Genomic DNA, 17,713 nt, shown 5'->3' on the forward strand with positions numbered 1-17,713 from the left:
ATGGCGGGTCTACGTATAAACGCTTGGGAATTTGCTTCACGCTTGCTTGGATCAAACAACAGTCATCAGCACAGCAGAGGACAACGCTGATAGTCGCCGAAAGTCTACATATTCTTTGGATGGCGCCCAACGCGAGGTAGGCCTAAATGTAGCGCTACTTAAGAATGAATGGCCATTCAGTTTGTGTGCACATATCAGGGGGCAAAATCCAATGCATTGGTGACATTCGGGGCGGGTAACTAATGTCGTTATCCTGTTGCGAACTCTGCTACGGTGCTACTTTGTTGTGAACTTCATTGCGAACTCTGGTACATTGCTAATTTGTTGCGAACATTCGAACTGAACAATGGAGTCGCACGACAACTTGGAAAGGCTTACAGAGCCGTCCGCTGAGTTGAACAGTGTTGAACATGGCGTTGATACGCAAAAGGACAAAGGAAAGCGTGTTGTTAAATTAACTGCTAAAGCATTTGCTGAAAAACTCGAACGTTTGCAAAACGAGAGGAAAACTAAGTTAAATAAGGCAGGTAAATTAAGAGATGTGTTGCAAGGTCTCATGAAGAAAAAAGATAAATCACAGGTGGAATGTGTTTTTAACGACTTTGTTAAATTATGTGATGAAACAAAAGGTGTTCATGCATCTGTAATGAGTATGTTACCTGATACTGAACAAGAGAAACATGATGTGTGGTTCAAAGCCAAAATGATTGCCAATAATGATCTTACTTTTAAGGTGCAATTATGGGTTTCTAGAGCTGATCAAAATGTCATTTCTGATTGTGCTGTTAGCAATGCTGATGATATTAACCCAGAGGACAGTATTTCAAATGTAGCCAGTAAACGCTCAGGGAAGAGTGTGGCTAGTAGCAAATCAAGCACTTCTTCCACAAGAATTAAAGCAGAGGTTGAGAAGGCCGCACTGCTTGCCCGTATCGCAGCTTTAAAGAGTAAGCATGCATTGGAGGAACAAGAGCAGCAGATAAGGAGAAAAAGGGAGCAACAAGAGATGGAAACAATGCTCGCTGAATCTGATGCTAAACTTGCAGTGTTACAGACCTTTGACAGCCAAAGCTGTGCTAAAGCATCTAACGCAATGAATTCTTACTTGGAGAAAAGGACTCAAAAAGCAGCACCTACATACACATTGGATCCAATGGCAGAAGAGTTTAATTACGCGCCTCAGAGAAAACCACAGCAAACACAGGAATGGTCAGTATCAGCCAACCAACCAATATCAACTGGTATGCAACATCCACAGACTAACGAATGGCCCATACCTAGACCAAAGGACCAGACTGGTTCCATCAGAGGGAGCTATCAACATGCCCTGGAAACAGAGCAGCAATCCCTTCAAGTCAATGCTCTAACAATGGATCAAAGGCAAACAGGAGGTCTTTTATCGGTGCTGCATAAACAAAATGAAATAACATCATCTCTCGTTCAACAACAGCGATTGCTGTCATTGCCAGCAAGAGACATTCCTTTGTACGATGGAGACCCTCTTCAGTATATCTCCTTCATGAGAGCATTTGAACAAGGAGTAGAAGAAAAGGCTAGCAAAAGTGATTGCCTGTATTATCTGGAACAGTTCACTAGGGGGCAGCCAAGGGAACTTGTTCGTAGTTGCCTACATATGACTCCTGAATTGGGCTACAATAAAGCAAAGCAGCTGTTGCAGAAACACTTCGGCAGTAAATATAAGATTGCCGTGGCATACATTGAAAAGGCATTGTCCTGGCCTCAAATAAAGAGTGAAGATGTTAATGCCTTACAAGCCTACTCCCTCTTCTTGAGAGGTTGCTGTAATGTCATGGAGGAGCTTCAATACATGCAAGAGTTGGACATGCCAAGTAACATAAGGACAATTGTCTCTAAATTGCCATTCAAACTTAGAGAGCGATGGAGGACTGTTGCACATGACATACTGGAAGTGTCAGAAAACAGAGCCCTGTTTAAAGACCTTGTCAAAATAATTGAAAGACATGTTCAGATTTTATCTGATCCGTTGTATGGAAACATTAATGACTCGCCATCTGGAATGAATGGACCAAGGGTTGTCACAAGGCCAAGATCACATCCAGACCAAAGAGTCAAAGGAAAGAGTTTTGCTACAACTGTTGAACCTGTGGAGTCTGAAAGTGCCAGAGGATCAAGGGCTGTTATAGCTAGCCGTAGCTCTAATGCTTCAGTCTGTATATGCTGTGCTCAACGTCACCTATTAGAGCACTGTCAACAATTCAAACGCAAGAAACACAGAGACAAGATGAACTTTATAAAGGAAAAGGAGCTTTGCTTCGGCTGCCTGAATGCTGGGCACAGGAGTCGGAACTGTGAGAAGCGTTTAATCTGCAAAACATGCAGTAAAAGGCATCCTACTGTGCTGCATATTGACAAGAATGACACACCTGGCATATTCACAGAGCGTGTTAAGGCTACGGCAAGCACCTCCACAGAACTTGACAAGGAGTCTGGTGCAAATCCATCTGCGTCATCGGAGACTTGTGGACATACAGGGGCCGGAACGGATCGTTGTCTGTTGTCCATCCTGCCAGTCCAAATCAAGTCTGCTAAAGGCAACCAAGTAATACAGACATATGCATTCCTAGATCCTGGCAGTTCAGCCACCTTTTGCTCGGAACAGCTTATGCAAAGGCTTTGTCTTACTGGCAAGCGAACCCAGTTCCTCTTGCACACCATGGGGCAAGAAAGAGTGGTGCCAGCGTATTCAATTTTCGGTTTGGAAGTGTCTGGTATCAATGGTGATGTTTTCTATGAACTTCCACAAACCCTCACACAGAAGAAGATGCCCGTAAGTGCTGACAACATTGCAGCTGCTGACGACTTGGCAAAATGGCCATACTTGGCAAAGCTGGATATTCCCAGAATAGAGGCTAACGTTGACCTGTTGATTGGAAGCAATGCACCCAAGTTGTTGGAACCTTGGGGGGTCATCAATAGCAGTGGGAATGGCCCCTACGCTATAAGAACAGCGCTAGGATGGGTCATTAATGGCCCTTTGCATGGAGATGACTTCAATCTGAACGCAGAGTGCACGTCAGTCCTGATCAACAGGATTTCTGTATGTAAGCTGGAGGAAATGCTGCACAACCAGTATAATCATGACTTCAACGAACAAGCTATTGAAGAGAGAGGGTTATCAAGAGAAGACAGGAAGTTCATGGAGATTATGGAAAGGTCCGCAATTCTCAAAAATAACCATTACCAATTAAATCTGCCTTTTAAGAAGGATGTGTGCTTGCCTAATAATTTTGCTGTGGCAAAACAAAGGGTAATGACACTTAAAAGGAAGTTTCTAAAGAATGAACACTTCTTTAAAGAGTACAGTGCCAAAATCAAGGAGATGGTGAGCAATGGCTACGCAGAGGAAGTGCCTCCTCAGCAGCTGAGTGGTGACAGTGGCAAGGTGTGGTATATTCCCCACCATGGGGTACATCATCCCAAGAAGAAAACTCTGCGTGTGGTGTTCGACTGTGCTGCAGTGTTCAAGGGAACATCGCTAAATCAGCAACTCTTGCAGGGTCCTAACCTCAACAGTACGTTGCTTGGAGTCCTTCTGAGGTTTAGGCAGGAACCTGTGGCAGTTATGGGCGATATACAAGCAATGTACCATCAAGTCAGGGTCTCAAAGGCAGACAGAGACTTCCTGCGGTTCCTGTGGTGGCCTGAGGGTGATCTCACCAAGGAGTTGTCAGAGTTCCGCATGGCTGTCCATTTGTTTGGTGCCGTGTCATCTCCGAGCTGTGCCATTTTTGCTCTGAGGAAAATGGCTGACGACAACCAGGCTGACTTTCCGGCAGAGGTTATCCAAACTGTGAAGGAGAACTTTTATGTCGACGACTGCCTGAAGAGTTTGGCATCTGAAGAGGAAGCTGTGTCAATGGTCAAACATCTGACCACGCTGTGTCAGAGAGGAGGATTTACTTTGACCAAATGGATCAGCAATAGTCGCTCCGTGTTGCAAGCTCTGCCAGAAGAGCATAGAGCTAAAGATTTGAAGGAACTTGACATGGACAGAGACGAGCTTCCTGTTGAGAGAGCCCTTGGCTTGCAGTGGTGTGTGGAGGAGGACACTTTCACATTCAGGTTCGAGGTGTGTCAAAGGTCCTACACCAGACGTGGAATGCTGTCTATGTCTAGTTCAGTGTATGATCCCTTGGGCTTGCTTGCACCAGTACTGCTGCCTGCCAAGATCATGCTACAGGAGCTGTGCAGAAGAAACTTTGGATGGGATGAAACTGTACCACAAGAGCTGCTGCATCATTGGACAAGATGGCTAGAGGAGTTGGATAAGCTGCCCGAGTTCAAGATCAACAGATGCATCAAGCCTAAAGGTTTTGGAAACATCATACAAGCACAGCTTCACCACTTTTCAGATGCTAGTGAGTCAGGATATGGGGCAGTCTCTTACCTCAGGATGCAAAACAGCAAGAGTGCCATGCATGTTGCATTCCTGATGGGTAAAGCTAGAGTAACACCTTTGAAGACTGTCACCATTCCTCGCCTGGAGCTGACTGCTGCAGTTCTTGCTGTTCGTGTGGACCTGATGCTGAGGGCAGAGCTTCAGATTCCATTACAAGAATCAGTCTTTTGGACAGATAGCACGTCAGTGCTCAAGTACATAAAGAACGAGGACAAACGTTTTCATACCTTTGTGGCAAACAGGGTCACAACCATAAGAGAGGCAACAACAACTTCACAGTGGCGTTACATCAACTCAAAGGAAAACCCAGCGGATGATGCATCCAGAGGTCTGAGGGTGCGGGACTTCGTTGAACGCAACAGGTGGATACAGGGTCCAAGTTTCCTGCTCAAGCCAGAAGAGGATTGGCCAGCTGACAGGGTGGACACTGCGATCAAGGCAGATGACCTGGAGCTCAAGAAAGAGGCCGTGGTGAACGCAGTCAATGTGAAGGACTCCTCTGATGGTACCAGTCGCCTTATTGCATACTTTTCAGATTGGAGGAGACTGAAGGTAGCAGTAGGCTGGTTCCTGAGGTTGAAGAGGATACTTCTGAGCAGGATTTGCAGGAGGAGGGAGTCTGAGAGTTTTAATGTTAGTATGCAGAATGCTACAGCACCTCAAGAACAAGCTTTGACCGTTGATGATTTGTGTGAGGCTGAACTTGCCATAATTCGGTACTGTCAGCAACAAAGATTTGGCAAGGAGATTGCTACCTTGTCTGCAGGAAAGAACGCAGTGAGTCGGCAGAGCATGCTGTACAAGCTGGATCCATGCTTGGATGGCAGGCTCCTAAGAGTTGGAGGGCGACTAGCCAGGGGTTCTTTGCCAGAAGAAGCCAAACATCCGCTGATTCTGTCCAAGGATCAACATGTAGCTACTCTTCTTTTGCGAGAGATCCACCAGCAGCTTGGTCATGGTGGCCGGAATCATATACTGTCCACTCTGAGAAGGAAGTATTGGGTCACAGGTGCCAGTTCAGCAGTGAGGAAGGTCATATCTGAATGCTGTTTCTGTAGAAGACATAATAGTCGGATGATGATGCAGAAGATGGCAGATTTGCCAAAGGAGAGGATTCTTCCTGACCATCCACCATTCACCAACGTAGGGGTCGACTACTTTGGACCGATAGAGGTGAAGAAGGGACGAGGCACAGTCAAGCGCTTTGGCGTGATCTTCACCTGTCTATCCAGTCGAGCAGTTCATTTAGAAGTAGCCAGCTCATTGGACACAGATGCATGCATTAACTCACTACGCCGTTTCATTTGCAGAAGAGGTCAAGTTGTTCAAATTCTGTCTGACAATGGCACTAATTTCATAGGAGCAGAAAGAGAGCTCAGAGAGGCGCTCTCATCCCTGAATCAGGCACGGATTGAAGGGATGTTGCAACAAAGGGGAATCAAGTGGAGCTTCAATCCTCCAGCAGGGTCTCACTTTGGCGGTGTCTGGGAGCGCGTAATCCGCATGGTGAGGAGGATTCTTAGGTCAGTTCTTCAGCAGCAAAGACTGGATGATGATGGACTCCATACAGTTATGTGTGAAGCTGAAGCCATTTTAAATGACCGCCCCATCACCAAATTGTCTGATGATCCGAACGACCTTGAACCCTTGACTCCTAATCATATCCTGCTGATGAAGGGAAGACCTTCATTACCACCAGGGCTGTTTGAACAGCATGACGTGTACGTCAGAAGGAGGTGGAGGCAAGTTCAGTACCTGTCCAATCTCTTTTGGAAAAGGTGGGTTCGGGAATACCTGCCACTACTTCAAGAAAGGCAAAAATGGAATGAACGGAGAAACAACCTCAAGCCAGGAGATATTGTGATCATTATGGATCCCACTGCACCACGTCGCTCATGGCCACTTGCAAGAGTCTTGGAGGCATTCCATGACAAGAAAGGACTTGTGCGCTCAGTGCGACTCCAGACAAAGAGCAACATCATTGAAAGGCCGGTGACCAAACTGTGCTTACTACATGAGCCAGGTTAGCAAGGTCTTCACTTAAATGTCCACCCTGGGTTAACGTGTACAAAATAGGGTGTATTGCTTGTGTGTGTGTGTGTGTTATGTTTTCTTTTCTATTCTTATGGCTCCTGTGTTATGGGAATTGTTATGTCTGTATGCCATCACAATTAGGGGCCGGGGTGTAGGAGCCATTTGGCCTCTTGCCTGTTAAGTTTTATATGCCCACTAGGTGGCAGAATGATGTAATTAGGGGTCATGCCAATATAGGTAGGAACTGCTGTTCAGGTAGCAGGTGTTGCCTGACGGAGGGGAGCACACACAGTTTTTTGACCGCTTACGCTTATGCTTAAGGTTACGCTGCTTTGTTGCACTTTTGCTGTGTAGCCTACTGTGGATTTACTCAACTGAATGCATGTGAACACTGGATTATTGGAGTATCGTGGTGAGCGGCAATAAATACACTGACGTGAGACGTTAAGTCTGTTTATTTCCTTAGACATGTACTCAGTGGCTAAAGTTATAAGCGCGTCAATTAAGTGCTCGTCTAGCAACCCCTCAGGGGCTTCAAGTATTAGGCTTAGCCTCTACAGTGAGCGCTGACTGAAAGAAAACCCAGAGCGTTGCAACGTGACGTACTCACAGCGGCAGAGCATAACGTTCTGCTTCCGGGATGCTCACTGCAAGTAGCAGCCGAGGTGCCTGCAGCACCTGGTGCGGCGGCAGATCTCCGCCACCACCTCTGAGCCGCCATTGTACTCGGTCTGGCTGTCACAATAGATTCTTTTACTCTCCTATTACAAATTGACTATTTTAATGTGTGTAGCTCTCATTTTAGAACTTGTTTTTTAAACCTTTTAAGGTTTTAAAACCAAGGTCACCAGGGGATGAGGGGAGGAGAACAAAAGAAAATAGTTTACGGGGAAAAGGAAAGTGACACAGAGACTGATAACTGTGTGTAAAAGAATGTTTCTTTATTCAAAAACAAAATACTAATGATAACTAAGAATGCTGGTCACAAAACTAAATACAGCAGACCAAAACCGACAGCCACAAACAAACTAAAGGCGCCACCACACCTGGGGGGAGAAAGGACATAGGCAAAAGACAAAGAAAGATTAACACTGTCTTTTCCACAGAAAAGAATAGTCAGTACTTCACCGTTGTGATTTCCAACAAACAAACCCAATCTCACGCTTCCACCACTGTGGTCCACCATCTCTCTCTCTCTCCGGGCTGCACCTCTCCTCCACTCTTTAACCAAGATCAGCTGATTACCTGAGTGGAAACGGCTGCTGGTCGGAGGAGGGGCGATCACCTGGAGGAGGAGAGTGGGAGAGAGAGACACAAACACACTAAAACAACCACAGCGGCACTAGGGCTGTAACAGTTTTAATGCTCTCTGGCCTTTTATGTCAGAATATAATACGTTGTAAAAAATGTTTGTGTAGTGCACCGGCATCAATTGTTTCCCGTGAAGTGAAGTTGTTAATTGACTGCTGCTGAGAGGATTTGGACCTTACCTCTACTAGCGTTAGTGGATTCCTTTTGTTCCTTTTGTGTAATGCAGTAGTAGATTTGTTGTATTTCAGGACTGATATGTCACAGTAGTATGGGCTTCAAGTATTTCCACACACTTGATGAACCGCTACTAGTTTGCTGCAATGACCCGCTGGGTTCCCAACCTGTCTTCACAGAGGCGACCATGTTGTTATTGTGATTGGTGGCTAGTCGACTCCCTGCTTAAAGCATCATGGTACAGCAGCAGTGATGGCGCTTACTACTCCATCCCAAGGGACATCATCGCTTTTGTTCGTGACCCTCTCACTGACCGAAGTGCAGATTTATCCTCCCTGGCCAAAGAAGCCATCCCCTCGTTGGATGAGGCCGCATTTCAGCTGGAGCTTATTGATTTCCAAACAACCTCTCTGGTCAGCGATGCACTCAAAAGTGAGCAAAGCGTGGATGACTTTTGGATGACATGCTCAGATGAGTACAGATGGATCAGGAAACTCGCCTTTTATGTGTTGACGATGTTTCCCTCCACCTATGCATGCGAGTCAACCTTTTCTTCTATAAATGCCACTAAGACGCACGAGAGGAATCGCCTGACATACAAAAATCTGGAGAACTGCTTGCGTCCATATCTCCTGACATCAGGGGTCGCGTTAACCGAATATTTTCCGTCATTGACTGTTTTTTTAAAACCGTGATGGAAAAATCTGAAGGCAAGTTTGACAGATTGCAGTTCACACCCCAAGTAAGCTCACTTGCGACTTGGTGGATAGTGAGCTTATTAACTGGCTTATTAACTGGCTCTTGTCTCTCTTGATTAGTAGTGTAATAGTCGGTTATGAGTCGGTTAAGTTTTGTTTCCCTGCATATTGTGTGTAATTGAATGAGTGGCTGAGTGCCTTAGTTTGCTAGTGCTCAAGTCAGGTAGTACGTTTTGTTTCTCTGCCGAGTGAGATGTACGATGTTTAAATGGTGCAGATTATATCAATCAAACGTGGTAGGACTGAACTGAGCCAGTTAAATAGACGTCTAGATTCATGATTTTTGAGTCGTCTTTGGCCGATTATATGAGCCGAATCTTTTTTTTCCACCGCTACTGAATATTAATTAAAAATGAATGAAAATGAACTGCTATTGGATGTCATTATTATTATTTAAAAAAAAAATTAAAGTGATGGGTAAAACTAGATTATAATGGGATTTTTATGACCCTGTCAGTCAAAATGACAGACAATGATAAAATCTAGCGCAACCTCTGCCTGACATCCAAAAGAAAACATGGGAAGATTTATAGCAGCCTATACATTTACATTATCACAAACTGGGTGTATTAGACGACATTCAAGGAAAAACTTCTGTATTAAGTCACTGCTAATCTAATCTACATAAACAAATAGACTGTAGCCAGTGATCTCAGAGATTGCTCCATATATAATACATTTGAAATATTGCAGGAAATAATGGGAAAAAAATAGCATTTTCTTCAAGCCATGGAAGTATTTTACACAGTTCTGCAAAATGGCGAAGAGGAATCCATGAGAGTAGACTACAGGCAAACATATGTTGGTCCATGATGGTTACGGTTGTTGGGGGGATTTTCCTTAAAGTGACCATTGCTCTTGGGAGTCTTTCCTTGCGTGTTAAAAGTATTACTAAATATTAAATACTGAGTTGGCCAATTTGCATGAATTTTGATCATGCAGGCACTAAACAGTCCATAAAATCCGTATTGTACTCATCTTAATGTAGGATATACACAAGTACAAGTACTTCTCTTTGCCAAGTCAATAACACATACGATACAATATAATAAATATAGGCTTAAAGTACAGACTCTATGCTTTTATTTATAAGACTATTTACATCCAAATAGGTCATCAGTACAATTTTACTAAAAGGAATTATTGAAGTCACCAACGTGTTGTACACAAAGACAAACTGTAAATACATAGCAAAAATGTACCTTTTCTGATACACAATAGATTTAATCATCACCAACAGTGATGATGAAATCAGATGAGTTTGGCTGGACAGAACAACCTTTTTAAGTGTTTAGAAATTTCCTTCATTTTGAGTCCATATATAAATGGATTAAACAGAGGGTGAAACAAAATTATTTGTAACGTCATCAGGAAACGTTCGTTTTTTGAAAAATTAGAATTCACCCGAACTATGAATACCTCATATCCACTCAAAATGGAGAAAACAATCAAGACCAACAGGTGTGGTAAACATGTCTCTGCAGCTTTCTTCTTGACTTCTCTAGAACATCGATAGGTTATTATAAGTATCCTGGTGTATGTAAAAACTATGAAGAGCAGAGGAAGTACTACAAGATCTAATAAAATTATCACACCAAATATAGCAATGGATCTTGATTTAACACACTGAAGATTGTAAATTCCGTTGTTACAAAATATTCCTTTGAAACTGAAGTCGCATAGTTCTGCTTCTGAGCTCAGTATTGCAGGAACAGCAATATGACAAGCAGGTATAAGCCAAGCTATAACCAGGAACATACTCACGGTAGTTCTTGTCATGATGTTTGGATATTGCAGAGGTTTACATATAGACACATATCTGTCATAGGACATAGCTGACAATAGAAAGTACTCTGTAGTCCCTAAAAAGTGAAACATAAAAAACTGAAAGAGACAGGCAGAATATGAGATGATCTGTTTTTCAGATAAAAAGTCGATCAGGAGCTTAGGACAAACAGTAGTGCAATAAAGAACACAGTTCAGTAGTAAAGCTGCAATGAAAATGTACATAGGCTCATGGAGGTTTTTATGCATCCAGATAAGGTACACAATAGTAGAATTGCTGCATATTATTAGCATATATAATGTGAACATGATCACAAAATAGACATATCTGTATTTGTCAATTTCCACGTACCCATCAAGAATTATATAGGTAACATTTAACTCATCATCATCCATCAGTGTTGGTAAAACCTAAATGTTCAATGATAAAACGGATTGTGTAACAAGTGAAGATAAATTATCATTCAAATTGCCCCAACAACCAACCTGTTCTGAGAGTCTTATTCACAGATACTTGATCTTGAAATTCACTCGGCACATGTCCACCTACAAAATTTGAATTGTTTGAGACTGTGGAAAGTTTTTATCAGATGGCTGGACCCTCCAAGGATCTCAACTCTGGAGGCCCATTACCTCATTGTTCTACCTCATTGACTCTACAGTGCGGCCCATTACACAATCTCTCTAGCTCACAGTGTTCTATGTTGTAGTCCACAACAGCAAACTTGTCCTGTCTTGTTTTAGAAACTTGAGGAATGCAGGTCATCGTAATTTAACTCAGGCCAGGCCGAAGTCTCATTGCCAGTTATACCCCTGTGTCTCCGAACCCTTTCCCGTGTATTGCAGCTAAAGGTCTAATAACTTTAGACAATACGGATTCGCAGCCTCCTCCTCTCTGTTACCAGGGGATGTTTAGTGAAGTTGTTAACTGACTGCTGTTGAGAGGATTTGGACTGTTCGTCTGCTAGCATTGGCAGATGTCGTTTGAGTAATGCAGTAGTAGATTTGTTGTATTTCAGGACTGATATGTCATGGTACTATGGCCTTCGTCTTCAGTAAAGTATTTCCACACACTTGATGAACCACTGCTAGTTTGCTGCAATGACCCACTGGGTTCCCAGCCTGTCTTCTTGGAAGCGTCCATGTTGTTATTGTCACGTGAATGGGGACGAGTCGACTTTCTGCTGAGAGTGTCATGGTATAGCAGCAGTGACGTCAACTAGTCAGTGCAACCCCTTGTGCAGTGGTTTTCAAAGTGGGGGCCGCGACCACCTGGGGGGGCGCCAGCGGGGCGCGAGGGGGGCCTCAGACAATTGGAGGGAAGATATGAAAAAATTACCAAAAAAAAAAAAAAAAGGAATTATTTTTAATCATTATTATAAAATATAATCGAATTATTTTTAAATCATTATCATAAAATATAATCATAATAATAATAATAATAATAATAAACCATATTATTTGCTCCTCAAGATAGCATGTAGCTGGCGCAAAATGGACAGGTTTTTGACAAGAAAGAGACCGAAGGAACAGACCAACAGCCCTACTGTGGAGGACACTGCTACAAAAAAACCTAAGAACTCCTGGCCAACAAAAATCAGAAAATGTCAGGCAGCACTTATGCTAAACAAATAGTTATTGAATAGTGAATAAAAGTAAGAAAAATACATTCCAAAAGTTGATGTTTCTTTACATATTTTGTAGCATTGTCTGTGGGTTTGCAAAAGGTGTCCTCGGCCAGAAGCTAATGCTGTTCGGGGGGCCTTGGCATGGAAAAGTTTGGGAACCCCTGCCCTAGTGTATACCTTGTTTAGTTATGCACTACAGATTCATGTGAGGATGTACTACTATGATGAAAGAACCTATGGCCCACTGAAGAAAACATGGGAAGACTTACAGCAGCCTATAGATTTACATTATCATGAACTGGGTGTATGAGACGACATTCAAGGAAAACTCCTGTATTAAGTCACAGCTAATCTAATCTATATAAACAAATAGACTGTAGCCAGTGATCTCAGAGATTGCTCCATATATAATACATTTGAAATATTGCAGGAAATAATGGGAAAAAAATAGCATTTTCTTCAAGCCATGGAAGTATTTTACACAGTTCTGCAGAATGGCAAAGAGGAATCCATGGGAGTAGACAACAGGCAAACATATGTTGGTCCATGATGGTTACGGTTGTTACGGGGATTTTCCTTAAAGTGACACTTGGTGACACTTGGCCATCAATTTTGACGTCTCATTGCTAGTATACAATGTCCAAATTTAAAAGTCCTTTCAATAATTATTTCATCCTTGTCTTGCATTATGTCCATCTTGCACCATTGCTCTTGTGAGTCCTTCCAATCTTATTAAAAGTATTACTAAATATTAAATACTGAGTTGGCCAATTTACATGAATTTTGATCATGCAGACACTAAACAGTCCATAAAATCCGTATTGTACTCACCCTAACGTAGGATATACACAAGTACAAGTACTTCTCTTTGCCAAGTCAATTATACTATACAATATAATAAATATAGGCTTAAAGTACAGACTTGATGCTTTTATTTATAAGACTATTTACATCCAAATAGGTCATCAGTACAATTTCACTAAAAGGAATTATTAAAGCCATCAGCATGTTGTACACAAAGACAAACTGTAAATACATGGCAAAAATGTACCTTTTCTGATATATAGATTTAATCATCACCAACAGTGATGATTAAATCAGATGACTTTGGCGTTAACCGAATATTTTCCGTCACTGACCGTTTTTTAAAAAATATGACGGAAAAATCTGAAGGCCGTCCGTCATTTTGACAGATTGCAATTCACACCCCTGACCACTTGGTGGCGAGTGACCTCATTTATTGGTTCCTGTCTCTCATCGCAGTTTGCGTTCCAAACATCTCGGAACTTTTGTCGGTGCACGATTTCCTGGTACACTGATTACACTGATGCACACATCAGAGCTCTATGGGCTAACCATAGACCAGGGATTCCCAAAGTGTGGTGAGCGCACCCCTGGAGGTGCGTGAACTGCCTCTAAGGGCTGGGCGAGATGCAAAATGCAATGGGGGAGAAGAAGTTATCTTCTTCTACGCACTGTATAGGCGCAACTAACTGAGCCAGCTGCGCTGCACTTGAAAATCGTCAGATGGATCATTTTTTTTATCTGTTCCAGAGCCTATCCTCTTTGTTATTTATGTCGTGGGTCGTGTGTAACTTAATTACAATTTAATTCAAATGACTGGCGTTCTAATTTTATTTCCATAACCGCTGTGTTATGATGACGCGGTTGTGTCAGCTCCACGGTCATTGCTGCAATTTTTGTTTAATCGGCTGAAAATATTATCCATATTTCTCCCAACTTATCTGCTTTCTGCCTCTGAGCCTGAGCCTGTCATCCATCCCCTTTGCTCTTAAAAGTGGAAGCTTGTGCGTAACTTTGTTTCATTATATTGAAAATGTTACAGTGTTTCAGTTTAATTCAAATGCGAGAGCGCGTTGTTGTGATCGTGATTATTTTGTTACGTGTGTTCTGGTAACTTGAGCATGATTAAACATGCTGCCTCTAATATGGATATAAAAAAGCTTGTGTTTTTTTTTGTTGTTTTTTTTTAAGTGTGGGGTGTTGGGGGTGCGTCAGCGCGGATATAGAAGGGGGTGTGCGGCCAAAAAAGTTTGGGAACTGTTGTCTATGTCTATGCAGCTAACGGCTACCAAAATGGAATTTTCATACCACCGAAGCACTTCAACCCTACGGTACTGTCCAAGAGCTATTTACGCTAGCAGTCCCGTTCCGAGTACGGACAAGACGTGTCGGCAGCCGAAATTTTTATTTTTTTTTTGGTTACCATTTAAAGTAAATACTGTTCTGAAAAAGGTACTTAAAGTTAATGAAACGTTAATGAAAAGGAAATGCTATTGAATATGTCTTTATTATCATTTAAAAAAAAAAAAATTGAAGTGACGGGTAAAAATAGATTATGACGGAATTTTTATGACCTTGTCAGTCAAAATGACCTACAACGAAAAAGTCTAGCGCAACCTCTGAGTAGCAGACACATCTCTACATCAACTGTTCAGAGGAGACTGCGCCAATCAGGCCTTCATGATCAAGTAGCTGCTAGAAAACCACTACTAAAGAAAAGCAACAAGCAGAAGAGATTTGTTTGGGCCAAGAAACACAAGGAATGGACATTAGACCAGTGGAAATCTGTGCTTTGGTCTGAGTACAAATTTGAGATATTTGGTTCCAACCACTGTGTCTTTCTGCGATGCAGAAAAGGTGAACGGATGGTCTCTACATGCACGGTTCCAAATGTGAGGCATGGAGGAGGAGGTGTGATGGAGTGGGGGTGCTTTGCTGGTGACACTGTTGGGGATTTATTCAAAATTGAAGGCACAGCATGGCTACCACAGCATCCTGCAGCGACATGCTATCCCATCCGGTTTGCATTTAGTTGGACTACCATTTATTTTTCAACAGGACAGTGACCCAAAACACACCTCCTCCTTTTTTCTTCCACGGGCAGCACGGTGGCGTGGTGGTTGGCACTGATGACTCACAGCAAGAAGGTTCCATCCATGAGCCGAATGGGCCTTTCTGTGTGGATGTTCTCCCTGTGTCTGCGTGGGTTCTCTTCGGGTATTAGGCTTCCTCCCACCGACCAAAGACATGCTCGTCAGATAAATTGGTGATTGTAAATTGGCCGTAGGTGTGCATGTGGGTGTGAATGGTTGTCTGTCTCTCTGTGTTAGCTCTGCGATAGACTGGCGACCTGTCCAGGGCGTACCCTGCCTCTCGCCCAATGACAGCTGGGATAGGCTCCAGCCCCCCGTGACCCTTCACAGGAACAAGCGGTTACAGAAGATGAATAAATGAATGAATGCTGAATGAATTCCAGATAGACATGTGGACCATGTTATGCCATTTGAATAGTGCCAAGTTACAGTAATTTTCCTTTAAGTGACACTCGGCCATCAACTTTGACGTCACATTGCTAGTACACAATGTACAAATTTAAAAGTCCTTGCAATAATTATTTCATCCTTCTCTTGCATTATGTCCCTCTTTCACCATTGCTCTTGTGAGTCCTTCCAATCTTGTTAAAAGTATTACTAAATATTAAATACTGAGTTGGCCAATTTACATGAATTTTGATCATGCAGGCACTAAACAGTCCATAAAATCCATATTATCCTCATCCTAACGTAGGATATACACAAGTACAAGTACTTCTCTTTGCCAAGTCAATTAAACATACTGTACAACATAATAAATATAGGCTTAAAGTACAGACTCTATGCTTTTATTTATAAGACTATTTATATCCACATAGGTCTTCAGTAAAATTTCCCTTAAAGGAATTATTAAAGCAACCAACATGTTGTACACAAAGACAAACTGTAAATACACAGCAAACATGTACCTTAATGATACACCAACAGTGATGATGAAATCAGATGAGTTTGGCTGGACAGAACAACCCTTTTAAGTGTTTAGAAATTTCCTTCATTTTGAGTCCATATATAAATGGATTAAACAGAGGGTGATACAGAATTATTTGTAACGTCATCAGGAAACGTTCGTTTTTTGAAAAATTAGAATCCACCCGAACTATGATTCCCTCATATCCACACAAAATGGAGAAAACGATCAAGACCAACAGGTGTGGTAAACATGTCTCTGCAGCTTTCTTCCTGACTTCTCTAGAACATCGATAGGTTATTATAAGTATCCTGGTGTATGTAAAAACTATAAAGAGCAGAGGAAGTATTACAAGATCTAATATAATTATCACACCAAATATAGTAATGGATCTTGATTTTACACATTGAATACTGTAAATTCCGTTATTACAAAATATTCCTTTCAAAATGAAGTCACATAGTTCTGCTTCTGCGCTCAGTATTACAGGAACAGTGATATGACAAGCAGGTATAAGCCAAGCTATAACCAGGAACATACCCACAGTGGTTCTTGTCATGATGTTTGGATATTTCAGAGGTTTACATATAGACACATATCTGTCATAGGACATAGCTGACAAGAGAAAGAATTCTGTAGTCCCTAAATAGTAAAACAGAAAAAACTGAAAGAGACAGGCAGAATATGAGATGATCTGTTTTTCAGATAAAAAGTCAATCAGGAGCTTAGGATAAATAGCAGTGCTGTAAAGAATACAGTTTAGTAACAAAGCTGCAATGAAAATGTACATAGGCTCATGGAGGTTTTTATGCATCCAGATAAGGTACACAATAGTAGAATTGCTGCATATTATTAGCATATATAGTGTGAACATAATCACAAAATAGACATATCTGTATTTGTCAATTTCCACGTACCCATCAAGAATTATATAGGTAACATTTAACTCATCATCATCCATCAGTGTTGGTAAAACCTAAATGTTCAATGATCAAACAGACTGTGTAACAAGTGAAGATAAATTATCATTCAAATTGCGCCAACAACCAACCTGTTCTGAGAGTCTTGTTCATTCACAGATACCTGATCTTGAAATTCACGTGGTGCATGTCCACCTACAAAATTTGAATTGTTTGAGACTGTGGAAAGTTTTTATCTAATTGCTGGACCCTCCAAGGATCTCAACTCTGGAGGCCCATTACATCATTGCTCTACCTCAATTACGTAATCTTTCCAGTTTACAGTATCCTACATTGTAGTCCAAAGCAGCAAACTTGTCCTGTCTTGTTTTCGAAATTTGAGGTATGCAGGTCATCGTAACTTTACTCAGGCCAGGCCAAAGTCTCATTGCTAGCTATTATCAATATCCCAGCATCCCGTATTGATGTGCTATACCGCGTTTTCTCATGGTGCATAGTACTCTGATTCTCTGGTTGGATGTGTTGTTTTCAAAAAAGTTGACTTTCTTTGCCCATCAATGGTTTTCTTTTCTGGATTCAGGTGAATACTAGGGGTTAAACGACTTGTGATTTTTAAAAGTTGACTAATATTCAGTGAAAGTCGGGTCGATGTCGACTAGTCGATGACATTACACATAAAAACACAGTAGAAAGTAATGTTTTTCAACAATGGAATCTATATTCATGACATGAGTACATATTGTGGCATGTCACATAATGGAAGCTATGGAGGATTTTCTGCAAGGTAAGTAAAGCTTGAACAAGAGTTACTGTCGACTGTAGTCCAAGCCAACACCATCAACACCATCAGTCTGACAC

At 42.0% G+C, this 17,713-nt stretch overlaps 2 protein-coding genes across 2 annotated transcripts; both read right to left on the reverse strand.

Moving 5' to 3' along the window:
- Nucleotides 1-9,056: 9,056 nt before the first annotated feature.
- On the reverse strand, nucleotides 9,057-11,091 carry LOC311488253 (olfactory receptor 6N2-like). Its single transcript, XM_084544851.1, has one exon. The coding sequence runs from the start codon at nucleotides 10,897-10,899 to the stop codon at nucleotides 9,970-9,972; it is 930 nt and encodes a 309-aa protein (XP_084400977.1). The 5' UTR covers nucleotides 10,900-11,091; the 3' UTR covers nucleotides 9,057-9,969.
- Nucleotides 11,092-15,626: 4,535 nt separating this feature from the next.
- Nucleotides 15,627-17,707, reverse strand: LOC311488252 (olfactory receptor 4B13-like). Its single transcript, XM_084544850.1, has one exon. The coding sequence runs from the start codon at nucleotides 16,894-16,896 to the stop codon at nucleotides 15,967-15,969; it is 930 nt and encodes a 309-aa protein (XP_084400976.1). The 5' UTR covers nucleotides 16,897-17,707; the 3' UTR covers nucleotides 15,627-15,966.
- Nucleotides 17,708-17,713: the final 6 nt, after the last annotated feature.

The sequence above is a fragment of the Chelon labrosus genome (assembly GCF_963514085.1).
Source record: "Chelon labrosus genome assembly, chromosome: 5".
NCBI lineage: Eukaryota > Metazoa > Chordata > Actinopteri > Mugiliformes > Mugilidae > Chelon > Chelon labrosus.

Coding starts and splice junctions, on each gene's coding strand:
- LOC311488253 (XM_084544851.1), bottom strand. CDS start 10,899: ATGGATGATGATGAGTTAAATGTTACCTATATAATTCTTGATGGGTAC.
- LOC311488252 (XM_084544850.1), bottom strand. CDS start 16,896: ATGGATGATGATGAGTTAAATGTTACCTATATAATTCTTGATGGGTAC.